The sequence below is a fragment of the Numida meleagris genome, chromosome 5 (assembly GCF_002078875.1).
Source record: "Numida meleagris isolate 19003 breed g44 Domestic line chromosome 5, NumMel1.0, whole genome shotgun sequence".
NCBI classification, from domain to species: domain Eukaryota; kingdom Metazoa; phylum Chordata; class Aves; order Galliformes; family Numididae; genus Numida; species Numida meleagris.
The window spans coordinates 40,699,911-40,718,348 of record NC_034413.1 but is presented as its reverse complement, the minus strand read 5'-3'; the positions used below and the strand labels follow the sequence as shown (position 1 = coordinate 40,718,348).

General features: G+C 36.5%; 1 protein-coding gene across 6 annotated transcripts in view; it reads right to left on the bottom strand.

Annotated features, from left to right (window-relative positions):
* Nucleotides 1-18,438, bottom strand: part of GULP1 (GULP, engulfment adaptor PTB domain containing 1) — a 164,043-nt gene that overhangs the window by 78,652 nt on the left and 66,953 nt on the right. For all 6 annotated transcript variants that reach the window (XM_021400229.1, XM_021400231.1, XM_021400234.1 and 3 more), the window contains exon 2: nt 9,894-9,985. In XM_021400229.1, coding sequence (XP_021255904.1) covers nt 9,894-9,921 — 28 coding nt within the window. In that variant the 5' untranslated portion in view covers nt 9,922-9,985. The remainder of the gene's footprint in view (nt 1-9,893; nt 9,986-18,438) is intronic.

Here is an 18,438-nt window from a genome sequence, read left to right as displayed (position 1 = left end):
GCCTATAAAACTGGTATTCTTTTAAACAGTTGATTTATGTGTGGTTTGCTGTTTACATGATTCCTCACTATTAAAATTAATTTAAAATGGGTTTTCATGGTTTAGTAGTTAATCATTTTGAAGCAGTAAAAATAGGAAACCCCACAATGAAATGCAATGAAAATTACTGCTCATATTATGATTTTATTACTCATATAGAAGCAAGATTTCTAGACATTTAATAGATAAATAAAACAGCAAGTTCTAAAGAAAGGACCAAAACCTAGACAACACAAAAACTGACACAGGCATGCATTGTACATAACAGAAGTAGAAAGTGAAAACTACAATTATTTAACCTGGTGAAAACCACAGCTGTTTCAGACTTTGTCTGAAGCTTTGAACCTAGGTTGCCTTAACATTCACATTAAAGTTGACATAAGTGCCTAATTTGTGTGTTTTCTTTTGAGAATTATGACTTTGGGCCATCCAGAACCCATTAAAGCATAAACAGAATTTAACTTGAATGAAGCACGAGATGCTAGGAGGCAAAATGCTGAGTATGTGGTGGTTTTGACTAACACAGTACCACTGTGTTAGCAAAAGATGGGAAGAACATTTGCTGTTCACAATGCAATTGCACAGAGTAAGCTACAGCACTGCTATAAGAGAGCCAGTAACCCTGTAAGCCCATACGTGAGTCCTCCTCAAACACATTACATGCTTGCTGTGCAGCACAGAGTTGTAGAGATGGATGTCCTGTAGCAGCAGGACAGCACCCAATCTAGATGTTAAGAGGATTTGATTGCTGTGAGAGTTTCTTAGGTTTTGCCCTCTGCCAGTGGGTAGCTGCCTAAAACTAACATTTGAAAGATGAATCATTTGATAGATGTAATTGTATGGGAGATACACTCCTTTCTAGACTTGCTGAATCACACCAGTCCCTTTCTAACATAAAGGGGAGAAGCCTTCACAATCTGCATTCCATGCAGAGTACTAGCTTGTCACACCACCTAGAAGTAGGCACTTTGTGGCCTTGGTGGCAGTAAAGGAGCAGAAGGGGAACGTGCAGACAAATCCCACACCGAAGTCAATAGACCCAGAGACTTCATAAAGTATCCAGATCAATTGTGCTGCACTTATTAGAGGATGACATTAGGTTAGATAACAGCACAACTCACCATTTATCAAGCAAAAAAGGAAAGCAGTAACAGCGCCAAGCAGTTGCTTTTTGAGATAGATTCCTTCATGCACTACTTAATGCCTAAATATTCTATAATGGATTTTGTAGGGAGACATAGGTGAACTCTTTTTTCTAAATTGCAAAACAATGCTTAGTAGCGCAAGTTTAGTTAAGCTTTCCTAAATCCCACGCTCATCATGGATTCTATACATGGCTCTGCTTAACTCAGCTTCCAAAGTGTTTATCAAAGCATGAGCCCAAGTGGCCATCCAAGTTAATACAACAAGCAGAGAAAGACTCTGGTCTGAACACAGTTTTAGTACTCCAGTGAAAAGACAATCCCTTCTAGAAGGTAGAAACTAAAGCCTTTATTCTTTACTGAATCAAAATCTCTTTGACATCAGTGGATATTTTCTTCAGTAATAGAAGAGCAGAAGTATTGGAACTTTTTCTTTTTCTGCTTTATAAAACTTGCCATAAAGAGAAAGATCTTACAGGAGATTCAACCCGCAGTCTCCTGAAGAAGAGAAAATCCCACAAGATCAGTGCTACATCTGTGCACTACTGATTCAAGGAACAAGCACCTTACTTGTGTGTATACACACGTGTTTTTCATATTTCCTAGAGTATCTACCTTTGTATCGATAAAGAAAATCTTCACAATAGAATATACAATAATATGAACTGTAATATACAACTGTCACCCTGCCAAGCCACTTCCTTTATCCTGCACTCCAACATAAAGTCAGGTTTTCCCAAGCTGCACCTTTGCTAGTCATTCAACATGTAAGGCAGAGTCTTCCTGACTGCTACAGACAGCAAACTGAAACACTGAATCATAAGACTTGATGCCTGTGACCAGAGTTTTGATCTGAATGCAGTATTTAAACCTTGCAAACAAATCTACCAGCAATCAGTAATTCAGCTAGGGTATTCATTTCAACATCTTGTAGAGGAATAACTGGGTACAATTTATACATTCAAGTAGCAGTTATTTATTAAAATTATGATCAGATTAATATAATTAAGCAACAGAAATAAGTCAGATTCTGTCCCAGTTATGTATAGGCAAATGGTATTCAATATACATAATTCCAAAAAAAATTATTTTCTAAAAAAAAAAACCAAACATTATTTGGAGACATATTTATTCTTTACCAAGCCACTGAAGCTGTATCTTCCCAAAACAGAGTGAGCTTCACAGAATGTTTACCGTTTGTGTCCTTCTGTTGTAATATTCAGAACCTTATGAATCATTTTAAATAGTTGATTACTAAAATAGCAAAATGATATCATAGCAATGCTACATTGGCATAGTTACAAAATGAAAAAGTCTAGTAATTGCACTTCCTCAAACAGTAACGCTCACTGCATGACACACTCTTTATATGCTACATATTTTAAGACATAGATGTTAGCATCTAGGACAGTTTTGACAAGAGAAAAGTCAGATCAAAGTAAGATATAGATGCAGCTAATCAGTGATTAGCAAATCATTGCTTTTGCACTCCTTATTTGTTGATGTTAAGGACTTTTTATAGGTTCCAAAATCACAGCAGGAAACAAAACAAAACCTTAGCCTATACCTTCTTGTCACCAGTGAAAGAGTTGCACTAGAACTCTTTTTGCCTTTGCTGAAAGATTCGAATTGAAGGTGAAAGAGACTGGCATAGTATAGTCTATTGTAAGTGATCACATTTTTCAAAAGCTTTCACTATGGAGTACATACAAATCGAGCCTCCAACTTCAGCTTTTGCTTTTGGAGTCAGAGTTCAGTAAAATTTTCCAGTATAACTACAGATAAATGCAGGAAAGTATGAATTAATCTCAATTACAAAAAATACTGAAAGGAAACAATGCAGAAGATGCTCTAAGTTGAGACGTTTAAGTTATAAAAAGTGTTGGCCTCTGAAAATAGTGCTGGCTGACCTTTCATTGACATGTTTTCAAAAGCTGTCATACTGAAGCTGCTCACACAAAATAATGTATCTTGTCTTTAATTAGACATTAAGCCTGCTAAACAACAGGGTACGTATGTAACTCATAAAGCATATTTAGATTAACTTCCCCAAGTTAACAACCTAAACAGTACACTTCAGCAACAACTCTACATCATATGCTAATAACTCTACATCAAGAATTTATTAGCTTGTAGACCTCAAAATGTACCCTTGACAAACTGCTGTACAAAACACTGAACACTTTGCTAAATGAGGCTACATAAATTTTAATAGGGTGGAAACTAGAAGGCTTAAGTCTCCTCCACTGCTGTTCCTGTTTTAGAGACAGAATTTGTGCTGTAGTTAAGGAATATGTATATGTGCTGAAAGGAGCTCTTTTGGCTTTGCAAGAGGAAAAATGTAAGTTATTTTGGTAAGTATCACTGTAAACATTCACAGAACTGTTCTTTGAGATGCCTAGAATATTCTTTAAGCAGACAATAGATTATTTCTGCAGTACTCTCCTGAAGATAATGTAGGTAAAATAGCCAATGGGAAATTACAATCCTGTCCTATTCTCATGTAAACAGCTGGGGAAAATAAATTCACTCATAGCAACAATATCATAAGATTTAGACATTATGGAGGAGCTGCCAAACTGTTCTCATCAAAAAGAGCAAAATATTATACAAGGCCAAAGAGAGACAGAATAGCTGCATAAAGTCTCAAAAGAAAAAAATGGGCTTATCTGCGCAGACTCAATATGAAGCCTACAGAGAGTTCCCAGTATGTACTTCTCATTTGCAGTTGTATATCCTCCAAATACATACTATAATCAATTCTTTCCAGAACAATTCAGGTCAGCAAGATCCATTCCCTCTGCTTTCAAAATCCAGAAGTGATAATATTTACTTTATTTTTGTGATGAGGAACTTTTTTTTTTTTAGATCCCCAGGGAAAGTGATTAAATATATCCTTGCATACTAATGCATGCATGCACACACATGCTGCAGAAAAACACCCTTCCCTGTCCCAACAATGAAAGATTTGGTCCTTACCAAATTAACATAGTAAACCTGCAACTTTCATTGTTAGCATACTTGAAAGGGAATCTCAGTAGCTTAACGAGAACCGTATCATACAACAAAAATACTTAAAAATAAAACCATATGCCGTCAATGATCTAAAAAAAGGTTATTGAATGCTGTTTTTGCACAGTACCATATTTCAAAACCCACAAAGCATTATCTAGAAAGCACGAAATATATTTGTGCAGGTATTTCAAAACTATTAAGATGAACGATTTTTGTGTTAACAAGATAAATGAGATTGAAATAACACAAGTATTTGATAAACAAGCACATTTTACTTTTAAGCTTTGCTCTAATAGAAATTCTTATTAAAAAATCTTATCAAGCTGCAGCTGTTCTGGAGTGGAGGAAAAGGAGAGTCGTTTTTTGGTGGTGGCGGTTTCTTGGGTTTGTTTGTTATCACAAGATTATCTGTAGACCACAATGAGGAGGACAGCAACTATGTACCTGTCTTTGGAGTATACAAGTATTTATGGCTTATGCTGGGGTTTTTCAGTCATTATTGTTAATGTTGAAATACAGCATGCAATAGCTAGTTTATTTAAACAACTGAGATGAAATATATTATTTGAATCAAGTATTTGCTTTAGAGCTATACATAATTCTCTTTAATGCTTTTGGGCTTCACCTGTTGTCTACTATTTCAATAAAGAAAGACAAACCAAAACACTTGTCACTCTGGAACGTAGCATAAGTCTACAGTACAAATAAAGATCACAATAGAGACAGTCCACTCTTGTATAACCCTATAACATTTGTTTGGATTTTTTCCGTACAATGAATCCTGATGATTAAATGCAACTGTCTCCATTTTCATAGATGAGACTCGTTGGAAGACACTGCATCGTAAGGATATTGCTGAAACTTATGATGTATGGCAGGCTATTGCTTCAACATATTCCATTTAATATTATGAATGTCATCTACATCTCATGAGGTGATAATCTGGCTGCAACCACCAACCACCGTAGGCCAAAGAAACCCAGCATTATTGATTTCAGATTCATGCACCCAACAGCAGCTTTGGCACTGAAATTTGTGCCATATGTAAACTAAGGCTAACATTTACTATAGGATGAAACAGGATCATTGAGGTATAAGAAAGAATGAACTAAATTCAGCTGTTATTTGTTGCACTTCACAAACTCAGTAAACTTCCATGGATTTCACACACTGTAATTCAAGGCTAAATTTAGCCAAAAGTGCATACAAGTAGCTACATATTTAGCAATATTTTAAGACACTCCCAGTTTCACTCTTTCTGGGATAAAAAGTCTGAACTGCAGCTATTCTGTACTCAAGTATGCCTCTTTCTCATATCTAATGGGACAAAATATTAGCTCAGTTTAGTTTCTTAGATACACCACTTCTTATACTAGTGACTCTGAATGAAAAACCACAGTGTCAATAAAATGTTCTGGACCCATGTGGGAGGTGCTTGGAGGTATTCAGGGCCAGGCTGGATGTAGCTCTGGGCAGCCTAGTCTAGTGGTTGGCAACCCTGCACTCAGCAGCGGGGTTGAAACTAGATGATCCTTTTAAACCCAGGCCATTCAATGATTCTATGTATCCTCCACTCACCAGAAAGAAGAGGAATGTGAAGAACAAAACACACACACACACACACTCCCCTCAACAGCAACAACAAAACCCACAACGCAACTTACGCTTTCTGGTTTTACACTTTAAATGTACACACAACCACGTAAACTAAGAGCAAAATGATCATTCAGTTTAGATAACAATATGCTAATAATGGAAAGATATCCTAGATTTTATGACAGTACAGCTTTTACGAAGGTCTCTTACAAAGAATTACATGAAAACTCCTAAACTACTTACAAAGAGACTGAAATTATCAAGACACAAACTTATTTAAAGATTTAACTGACCCATTTTTTACATTACAATATTTCAAAGCAACCATGCTAACACAGTAGACTTTAAAGGAAAAATTAAGGAATAATGACCCAAAACTGGATCAAATCCAAAAGAAAGCTCCTGATGCTGTGGATAGATTTATGTATAGTTTCACAAGCTTGGTTACATTAACAATGCACCATGAACATAAAAAACATTGTTCTTGATTCAATGTTTTTTTGCTTTTTTAAAAATAGGAAAAGGAAAGAAATCCTTAAAATAATCCATAAAGCCTCTTTAGAGTATAGTCCAAGGAACGGAATGTAGAGTTTATATTTTTGTACAGTTACTAAGTCATATAATATTTCTAAAATAGAAAGTTTTCTCCCTGATATATGTACCCGGTAGTGCAGTCAACTTCCAGTGAGGTCAGCATGAAGGTCGGCTCTTTTTTGTAGAGCAGGCACAGTAGTGAGGGTTATTTTTCCCGTATTAAAGAATGCAAGGTCAGCAGGTGCTGGTATCAGCTTTATAACAGAAATTAACTTTTTCTCAGTCAAAGTTATTTCATAAATTATGTTTCCCTGTTATATGAGCAAACTGATTAGAATAGATATAATAGCTTCAATTTATGTTTGTTCATGTAAGAACTCCCTGAAACAAGCTGAATTTGTTTATGCTTCTCATTTTCTTATATTTTTCATTGTCATGATGAGGGCAAAAGATGAAAGCTTGATTTTATTTATATTCAATTTCAGATTTTATTACATCAATTAGGATTTCAACTAAAATGACTGGTCAACTACAAAAAAAATTTCAACTGAAATACAAACATCAAAAATTCAGTCTAGAAGTTTTATTGTGTGTCATATGGTCAATGACTGTAATGTCCATTTTTAGGAACAGAGCCCTCAGCACACCTATAGTCACTGGAAATGGCCATTTCATGACCACATAATAGCCTTCAAAAATAAAATTAAACCAAGTACTTGCTCCAGACATCCTACCTACTGCAAAATACCACTGCAGTAGTGGGAGTATTGAAGATGAGGGTCTGGGCTCTGAAGAGCACTACTATGATTGAGGACAAATCCATGGTTCTGTAACACTCAATACACATAAACACTCATGTCACACTCTGTGTCTGTGGGAAGCTTTTTTCTTTGAATTGTAAAAGTTAATTAACCAAGAGTTCATATCTTTCTCCTACTAGTTAATCATTTGTTCCTTGCAGCTCTTTTGTGAATGCACAGTCTACTAGCCAGCCTTTAATAAGGTTGTTTTTCAGTACTTTTCTTGCTTTATCTATTGGTGTCTGCTGTTAATGATGAAAGCACTTGTTGAATACTTAAAAGGAAACTTCTGCCATTTGAATGGTGGTGAAGCAAGAACCAAGCTTTTGAGCAAGTGCAGTGAGGTCCTAGCCATCCCAGTCACCAGTGTAATTGGTTCAAGATGATAAGGAGCAACAACACAAGCTACTTGTAGCTTGATGCTCTGTACTTGCATCATATTGAAAGATCAGTATACACTGTGATGAAGATGATTAAGGGACAGTATCAGCTCCGCACAATTCAGATAATCTTTGACTACTGTGAACATATCACACCTATTTACACTATGCTAGGAATCCTATATGTTTGAAACACTTGTTTATGCTGCTCCACAGTAATGAACTGCTACAGACTTCTAATTAGCACAAACCCTACCAGCACAGCCACCTGGAGGCTAATTTAGTTCTACAGAGAACTGCTAGGGAAAGTCACTGCACTCATATCTAGCTCCTCAAAATACCCATGTTTTTGTGAACAAAAGAAACCCATATCAACCTCACCAAACACAGGTATGGAAATCATTTTAATACTGAGATCTGGGAGTGAAATCAGGCAATACATTATAGAAGTTCAACAGCTGAAACACTTAGAACCTGCTCCTAAACAGATTAGATTTTTAGATTAAATCTTAAGCATTGATATAGCCAAACTTTTCTGAATAATAAATGGCAAAAAATATATATTTTGCTTATTCTTGACAACTGTTCAACTGGAATCTGTCTTTTTCTTAGGATATGGGAACGTAAATGTGTTACATTACTCTCAGTAAACTAAATGGATACTAGCATTTAATTTTTCTCTTCCCTCAAATTCTGAATCACTGTTAAGAATCCACAACAATTTCATTTCACTGTGCCTGCCTGCTTTTAATGATAAATGTCTTGATCTTGTTGGGATAAAGAGAACAACCCACAAAAAAAAAAAAAAACCGGATTGACCAGCAAAGAAAATGCCCTTGAATACACTGAAATTCCCAGAGTTAAGGTGAGGTTAGTAAGAATTTTCCTACCAAAAGCAGGTGAAAATAGAAAGGAATTAATCCAGACCCAACAAATGATCTCAGATACCAGAAGGTACAACCTCAAAATTGATTAAATGTGCCCTTGCCAGCAAGAGCAAGTTGAATTAGTGAAGGAATATTTCAGAGCTCTGCGTGCAAGTCAAACAGCCTATAAATAGCCCATAAAACAAAAGTAGTCTGTTTCTGAAACATTGGACTAAGTTTAAATTATCATAAGTCATTAGAAAAAAGGAAAAAGCAACAGCAACAAAAAAGAACTATTAAAACCCTAAGCTTCTTTCCCAGCTGTGATAAATAAGTCCACAATTAGCAGATATTGGAACAGTCTCTCAAATTCACTGGAGTAAGCTAGGCTGGTAACTGGTAGGTACAGATCTCTTGATAGGGTTGTTACAAAAATACATCAGTGCTTAAGAGCATGGGCTATGGATTTCAGTTTACTTCCTCAGCATCTGTCTTGCTTCTGAGGTATCAAATGATCTTTAATTGGTTTTTGTAGCCTTTGTGGATATGTTTATCTTCTCTGTGATCCAACTACATCTTCTGGTATTCTGATTTGCTTATCTCAGTTCATCTCATTGTAGCAAATCAGTGTACTAGGCAGGGAAGGATGTAGTGATGTTATCACTTCATGCTGCTTAAATGCATGACAGATTCCTTCTCTTTCCAGCTTTGATATTGATACAAAAGCAGGAATTCTTGCTACATAAAAAAAATTTTTTTTACACTCAATTCAAGCGAGTTGGATTGTTGAAGCAATGGCTCAGGCTTAGTATGTCACACTTAAGAATCTTTAGAAGAAAACAGGAAAACAAGAAGAAAGAAGCCTGATTTCCTACTTTCTAACCAAATGAGAAAAATAGCAAAAAGGTTGACAAAAAAAAGAAGAAAAAAGCTGCACTTCTTTTGCTTCATCTAAAAATTATGCTTAGTCCTAAATAGACCACGAAAAGAGAACAAGCAAGCCAGAAGCACAACTCTGAATATTCGGTGGTTTGATATAGTTTTGGAGAGGGCGCATTTCAGATTGCTGCAAATTCAGAATAGCTTCTTAAAGCTAAGAGATATTCTGCAGCATGAGGTATTCCAAGTATATTAAAGGATGGGTTTCTAAAATAGCTTCTCCAAGAATCCAGCAAATATATAACGTGAACACAGAAGTTGCTAACTCTATGGAAGTTCTAAAACCCTCTAGCACATCCTTTGGAGAGTTTGGGAAAAAAAACCACAAACATATGTATGTGTGTGTATATAGGCACACACATCTCAGTAAAGAAAATACTATTAAATTCAACATAAGGTGTAGAATCCAAGAAGTTCTTTATAACTATCAAGAACACTTTGTACATCACAGAAGATTGCTCATTTCTACTTAGCTGATTAGACACAATCTTTCCTAAGTACTTTCTTGTATAATTCTTAGTATTCTAAAGAATTTATACAGGATATTTATGTCTCCCATGGAAAATAAATGAAATGACTTACCTTTCTTCCTGCTAAAAGCACGGTTCATGTTGAAAGTGTATCTACTCAACCGTTTCTGGGTTCGGTTGGTTTTCCTCCCCACACACTTTAACCTGCAGAATAATACACACAAGAAAACAGAAGAGTCCATTATTATAATTGAAGTTAGCATGTTATCTTCATATGAAATACAATATAAATGATTCTAATTACTCTGAAATCATCCAGAAAACAAAAACAGGGAGACATGCTTTGCTGAAGAAGAAATCGAAGTATTGAGAAATTTATTTTTGAATGCCCTGTGGCATTCAACACAGAACGACATTTTAAAGCTCACTGTGAAGCTCGTACTAAAATCTCAGAGACAGCAGGGGATCTTATATGTATAACCAAAGACAAACAACGCAAATAGGTTGGAAGGAAAGCTTTAAAATGAATATTGAATACAAGACTCCATTAAAGCATTCAGTCCACATTTGCACTGCCCTGTTTGGTGTCATTTCAGCTACCAGGTTATTTCAAGCTATGCTTTCATCTTCATGTGGGCTTGACATTGAAAAAAAATCAGAATAAAAAAATCTCTTCTTCACCCAGGGATTCAATGCAGAAAAATCTGCCTTCTATCAGTGCAACTACCTCTTTGCTCTTGTTACCTCATATTGTGTCCCAACATGATGTCAAACAGATCAAATTTGGTAAAGCGCAAATATTAGCTATAAAATTACATGCGTTCATAAATTAGCAGAATTTGTAGTAAATTCTGTATTTCCCTCACATAAAAACACAGATAAAACCCTTGGATTCTTATCCTAATTTTAGATTCACCATCTATTATCAGAATTTTATCTTTAAAAATAGTTTTCAGCTAAAAAAACAACAACAAAACATTCTTCAAAGCCATTCAGTTTTGTAATATTGATTTTTGTTTTTCAAATTTGCTTAAAGATATTCCCATCACTTCTTTTCATTCTGTTCAGATCATCCAGTCAAAAGCTACACCTCTTGCCCTTCTCTCATAGCAATCCAGTCAAAAGAGAAGAAAAAATAAACGAAAGCATTTGGTATCAGATTATCTCTGAAATTAGCTAGAAAGCCAGTATATCTAAGGCCATCAAGATGATGATGACAAAGTTTAGATACTTTATGCAGCTCAAAGACTTTGCAGTGCTTGCCCTGTTTAAGAGATACTACAGGCTCAGGGACAAGAACAGTTTTGAGTTTTAAGCCAGAATTACGATTTGTCTCATATAGCCCTGTTAGTTTTCTTGAATGGCAATGGAGGAATCACTTGAGCTCTCTTCCATGACTAGGGGAATAACAATATCTTAGTTTTCTACCAACCCTTACTTTTTTCCTTTTTTTTTTTTTTTTTTTTTTGCACATTTCTCTCCTCTGAGTAGACATCTACATCTGCACACAGTCAGAGGCTGGCTGTGTTTCAAGACAACACCATTAAAGTATTTTGTTTAAAAGTGTGTAACTATGGAAATAATTAATTTTTATGTCTGATATAAGCAGCATTTTAACTACTGAAAGTCTGCAGGTCTATTCCAGTAAATGTGCTAAAATGCAACAAAGTTCTTATTTCTTGCTTTTTAATGAAAATATGCGGAAGATGCAACGGATTTGCTTTACAAGAATAAAGGTATTTATCAGCATTCGAATAATCCACATTAATAAATGCCATAATGGACAATTTTGTCAAAAAATTTTCCTAGTTTCAATTGCAACAAAACATCAGGAGAACAAGTACACTTAGTCGGTGGCTCCTACGCCATTGGGAATTGTTGAATTCCACTGGGAATGCTGCTAAACAATGAAGGAAACATGATTAGCTACACATAGCTGTTTTTCAGATTCCCTCTAGCTCTAACATGAACAACTCCTTGAACCTCTCAGAGGCAGAAGAAACAGATGGTTACACGACTCATAACATTTTGGTATTCCCCCAAAATAAAAGTCCTCAGCTGGGCATGGCACAAGAAGGTGTCATTAGACATTAGGCTGTTGTAAGCAATATTGGCAGGTTATGATTACGAGACACCAAAAGATGATATAATTAAGAGTAATCAAGCTGCTCTCTGATCACAAATACTAATGAGATTTTCTGATAAAATATAATGCTATTTCTCAGAATGCTCAATACATAAAGCTGCTGGATGAAATAGAGTTGCAAAGCACTCTGCTAAAAGCTTACAATAAAGCCAAAAGTCAAAATCCCATGACAGTACAGGGGTCCCTCTGCAGACAGGGGAGACCTTCCTGTGAGCTCATTTGCTTAATATAGGGCAAAGCAGCTGTGGCAATCAGAGGCACTAGGGAATAGGCATGCGGACCAAAATATTTAATTACTTATTGTGAAGGAAGACACACCTATGTAAAGAATGTTTCTCTGCCTTTCTACTAGGAGTTTTCTTCAGCTTCAGCCAGAAACAAAACTTTACTTGGAAAAATGAACTTGCAAACGATTTCACAAAATGATTAACTGACAAAATACAAAAAGGTATAAAACTTGGGATATTTCAGGTTACTTCAGATTGATTATTTGGGGGTAGAAAGAAACAGACAGAAGAGAGAGAAGGCAGCTTAGAAAATAATTTCATTATGCTAACAATAATACAAATGTAAATGACAGCTGAGCACTGAGTAGTGGTTTTGTCGGTCTGAACAGCTCTCATGTGGCACGGCAAGCTGAGAATGTAAGCTGCCATAGCAAACTGCAACAGTAACAGCAGAAAGCAACTACCTTCATCTCCTTTTTCCTTTTCTTCGCTAGCATTAGGGTCTTGCTTCACACTTTTCACGGTGAGGAGCATACTGCAATACAGCCAGGGTTGTGGGCGACTGAGGTGTTTGCATGTATCCTGTCTGATGGGCATGAGGGTAACGAGGATTGAAGCTGAAGCTGTCACCTCAGTAATTACTTTTGATCATGAATGCTAATGGTGGTTGCTGTCTGTGCTTATGCAGCAAAGGAAGCATCCTTCCAGTGCCAAATAGAAGCAACTGCAACCTGCCCTGCTGCTGCAATGGCATGGAGGCTGCCCCACAGACATCTGTGTGTGCCTGAGGTCTCCTTCCAAAACGTTCTGCTTTAATATGTTTTCTAAATTTAGATCCATCTCAGACAAGCCAAGAGGGAGCATTCAGGAAAGGGATGAAACAAGCCACCAATGTAACTTGCCTCATTTTTAATTCCTCATTACCACTGGATATCACTCAGGATTTATTTGGGTTTCCCCACACTGCAAAATCAGCCCTCAAATGGCATAGGCTGTAACGATTACCTGGGCTGAAGCAGTTTATTCTATGCCTCTTTTTCATTCCACAAATAATTCTTCCCTGAAAATCTCCCTAGAACACCCCAACTTGCACCCACCAACCCACTTTTGAAAAAAATTAAAAAAGTAAGCATCAAACATGCCCTCTTCCCATTCAAACACACACATTCCACTCTGAACCAAATTAAGCTTGGGAAAATTGAAGTTTTAGACTGTTTTCCCTGTTTGCCTTTTGAGCATATTGGATAACATTTCTCAAAAAATGAAGCCCAATGTGCTTTAAATCCTGTTTTCCAAAGGGCTGCAGCACACAGGAACATGTGACTCATTGACTCACAATGAAACATAGGCTTATAAAGTTACTGCTGAAGGTAAGATGAGAAGCTTTGGAACGTAACAGTTATAAAATTCTTTTGCTTCAACCAGAACACCATTAAAACATTATCCTAATATGAGAAGACATAATGGCAGAAAATAATAATAGTAGACTACACAAGTGATACACAAAACCAAGTTAACTCCATCATATCACGATGTACTCCCTTTTCTTTTGCACAACAAATGAAACACTAACTTGCCACAAACCCTTTCTCCTCTGAAATGAGAGTCAAAACAAAAATACACTGATGTGTCAGTGAATAAAATTCAGTGCAGACTGCAGCCACTCAATGTTTGGTCAGCAAGCAGTTCCATTCAATGTCATTATTTCCATCCTTTGAATTTATAAGCAATAATAGTCTTCTATCCGACCCTCCCATCTTGGCTTTTTATCCCTCCATTTCCTAACAATAACCTATTCCTTTTAATAGGAAAATTTTGTCAAAAATAGGTGAATAACAGGAAACAAGTGGATAACACTGATATCCGGTAGCAAAACTAACTTCTCAGGCAACATTAGAACTAAGCATTGTTTTAAAGCAGTAAAAAAAAATTCTTATCAATGGTTACACTGTGCTTTATGAGAGTATTACATTACTTATGGTTCAAACTGACACTATATTAACAGAAATAATTTTAAAACCAGGAATATTCCCTTCTTCCCAAACTTCTTATATTTTGCAAGAAAAATTAATACTCTTATTTTGTTCCCTGTAACACCACAATCATGACAGGCTTTAAGGAAAGCTTCCTTATCCCTTAAATCCACAAGATCCAGAGAAACATGGTAAGGGATTTCAGTCATGTCAACCTTATCTTTTCTCTACTGTACAAGAACTTACAGATGTCAGATGTTTAGAGCCAACAAAACAGGCTTCTACATGTTCACTCAGAAAGAACTCTGTCATTGCCATCTGCATCCAAAAGACAAACAGATGGCAAACATCTTGCCCGCTTGCACCCAAGAGGGTCAGTGTTATCCCATTAGACGTTTGATCATCTGTACTGATCTGAACAAAATCTTTGCCTTCCCCATCACTTTCAGACATGAAAGATTCAGACTTGAGCTTTGCTAGTCTTTTTAGAAGCCTTGGAGTGGATTAATTGATGGGTTCCATCAGGAACAGACAACCATACAAAAGCTTTTAAAATAGTTCTGGTGGATGGGATAGTGGGCTGACAGGCTGTTGTTTTTTGCTGTTTTTTGTTGTTGTTTGTTTGTTTGTTCTTTTGCTTGGTTTTGGCTTGGAGCATGAGTAAGCCTACAAAATTATAGACAAGTCCTTCCTTGAGTGGGTAAATACAGTTCTAAGAAATGTTAAGTCCTGACACTGAAAATCATTATTCCTACATTAGCATCATCCTTGCAAGAACTGATTGCTGCATACATGGTCTATTATTTGTTTTGCTACTGGCAGATGTTTTTCAAACATTTCATTGCATTTCCTTTGCAGGAAAAAAAAAAAAAGATATCTTCAAGTTTCCAAAAAATAACAGTTTTTTTTTTTGTTTAGCTTTCTACAGACATTCTCCAAATGAATAAAACAGCACTTTTAATAGCATAATTTAGTTTTGCTTGCAATGAAAATCTCATAACTTTTGTAGATCTTTTTAGAGGTACAACACTGTTTAATCCATTTTACTATGCTGCCAAACTTGAAAAGCATGAGATATACCATTGCGTGCACATGCTCAACAGGACCCACAAGACTACTCTACATGTTTCCCGAAATGTGCAGATGAAGTTTAAAAGCACATTACTGAAGTTCAACAGGTGATGAAAAAGATATGAAAAACCCAGATGTCTGTTTAGACAGAAAATTTCTAGGCAAATATCAGGGAAGAGACAGCAAGAGATGCTGAGAATAAATACACCTGTGTCTCCTCAAGCACCTATGTGATTTTTGCAGTTACACAGGCTTCACAGTGTACACCAGATGTTTTTTCTGCTCAAGTCCTTACACCAGAAGCTCAAGAGGCTTGCCACAATTCATTAGCAAAGTGAAAGGATAAATAATTTTCCAATCCCCAGTAGCTCTGAACAAGGATGCTACAAATGGTTTTGTAACTGTTTAAATTCATAGCTGTGTTTCTTTCTATAAGCATACAAGGTCAACATTAATAACAGATTACTCTCTTATGGAAATGAGAAGTATATCCTAAAAGCAGTTTTAAGCATGTAAAAAAAAAAAAAGGAAACATTTAAACCTATATACCTGCAGGGCCTCAAGTCAAACTTTTCATACCTTCATTCATCCGGGGACCCATTTCACCTCTCCCTCCAAGGAAAAGCAGAAATATAGGAATTTTAGGCATACAGACAGCTTTGTAGCTTACTTTCTTATATTTCACAGTGCAGTTCCTATGCTGAATGTTTCCAGCAAGTGCTATAAGTCACACGTCGGAAAAAAAGCAAAATTCACTGCTTTGCAAGCTACTAATGATTCATTTTCTCATTACCAATTTATTAATATAATATATACTTCTGAAATAACATGCAGAATTGGTTTTAAAAAAGGAATGACATTATCTTCACATACATGTAGACTGTGACACTGAACACTGATCCCTTGCTACTCAAGTCACTATATTTCTCATTAATGTTAATAGATTCAGAATCATTGCTTTAATTTGTTTAGCCTCAAGGACAACATTAAGTTGTGTTTATACAGATGAGTAGAGGTTTATTAAGTGATTGTGACAGTTTTCAAGAGTGAGAAACAGTTGACAATACCCATTTTGTCACTCCCACCAAATCAACCTCTGAGTGAGTACCTCACAAAGTAGATTATATTGTTTTTAAGCTTAATCATATTACATTTATCTTTTTTTTTTTGCCCCTTCTGAATACAATCTAAAGAATCGCAGCATTTCGGCAAGAATGTGATATGAAAATGTGACATGCACAGATATGAAATTCACACAGAAGCTTGAAAACCAAAATCATATTTATTAGTAAATTATTCTCCTTATCTCTGTCTTATAAAGAAGGTATGTGTTTCAGTAGTTTATTATAATGTGCATTAAGGAGAAATATTCAGGTTTTGCACATTGCTACAGTTACTATGAGTCTTAAGATTTTTTTTAAGTGATCCATCCCAGAATGATTTAACAGAAGTGATAAGAATCACAGAAATATATACACCTACATAATAGAATTTCCAAGCTAGCAAGGCTTAAATTTCTTCAGTTTTCTTGACTAGGAACGTTCTGTATGTTTTAACACACTTGGGACCAAGAAGAATGTGTAGGTTTTAAAAATCTTGACAGATTAGCAAGTTTAGACTCAAACACTCACTGCATTTAAAGCACGGATTGGTACTGGCTTCCTGGGACCAGGAAGACACAACGCCCACTCCTGCTCCAATTAACTCCCATGTTGTTGAGACATACTGCAAGTCTAATTCACAGTTCTAATACTCACAGTTTATTTAGATCTGCATTAAAAAAAACTCTCAGTGGGATATCTTCAGTATGTGGGTATGAATATTTTCTTCTGTCCATCATGAAGCATATGAGACTTGGGCCAGAATCTATACACCATTTTGTGTAACAAACAACATGAAGGTTGCTGTAGCCATATATGTATACCTTCAACAGGAAGGGCATCATTCTGTGCTGAATCCTCACAATCATACGGAAGAAGTAAATGCAGGCCATTCTCTGAAGTACGCTGAGTAAATCTGAGACTACTAAGAACAGATACAGTGACTGATTCCACAACTGAACTAGGGGATACAAAAAGGCATGTTGGAGAGTAGCGATGGGGAGCAGGTACTAATACCTGACATGTTTTCAAACAAAGAAAACTCTGGGTTTTATGAGAATTAACGAAAACTGCAGCAAAGCAGTGCATGAGAACTGGAACCTTGCCAGAAAGTTTCCTATTGAATGGCTTAGACATTAACCCCAGGTATTTGTTTTCCCCTCCTCCCTATTTGGATCTGAGCTATCAACTCAAGCTTTGGGTGCAATGACTAGACTAACAAACATTGAGACAAAACAATGAGAGTGGCACAGCATGTCATCTCTTTCAGAAATTTAAAGAATTATAGAATCACAGATTATCCTTAGTTGGAAGGGACTCACAAGAATCATCTAGTCCAACTCCTGGCTCTACATAAGACTACTCAACATTCAAACCCTCTGTCTTAGGGGTGTTGTCCAAATGCTTCTTGAACTCAGGCAGCATGGGGCTGTGAGCACTGCCTTGAGGAGCCTGTAGCAGTGCTTGACCACCCTTTGATTAAGAACCTTTTCCTAACACACAGCCTCAGCTCTCCTGACACAGCTCCATGCTATTTCCTCATGGTCCTATTGCTGTCGCTGGAGAGCAAAGCTCAGCACTGCCCCTCTGTTCCCTGTGAGGAGCTGTAGGATGCCATGAGGCCTCCCCTCAGCCTCCTATGCTCTGGGCCCACCAATGGGACCTCAGCCATTCCTCATATGCCTTGCCCCCTAGGCCCTTCACCATCTTCGTTGCCCTACTTAAGCTTTGCTACCAAGTTTTCTAGAACTCAACATATGGATTCATAGTGTGTCAAAATATGAATTCAAGCTCAATTTTCAAATGTATTTGTGAAGGTGAAGAGTGTCCACGTGAAGAACAAAACACCCAGTATTCATGATATCCTTCACGACATCCTTGCAGCAAGCAACAGGAAAATTTTACCATAGACATCACAATACATTACTTATAAACAAGAAACAAGAAACCACAGCATAACCCTCAGAGGACAAAATGAGTCCCTGCAGCATTGAAGCACTTCAGAAAGCACTACTAAAGCAAACTAAAACTAGGCATTAGCTGGGGAAATAATAAAAAAATGACCACCAACTGTCATGGTTTTGTGATTTTCGGTTATTGGTACTCCACATCATAACATCATGTAGTGAATGTACCTGGT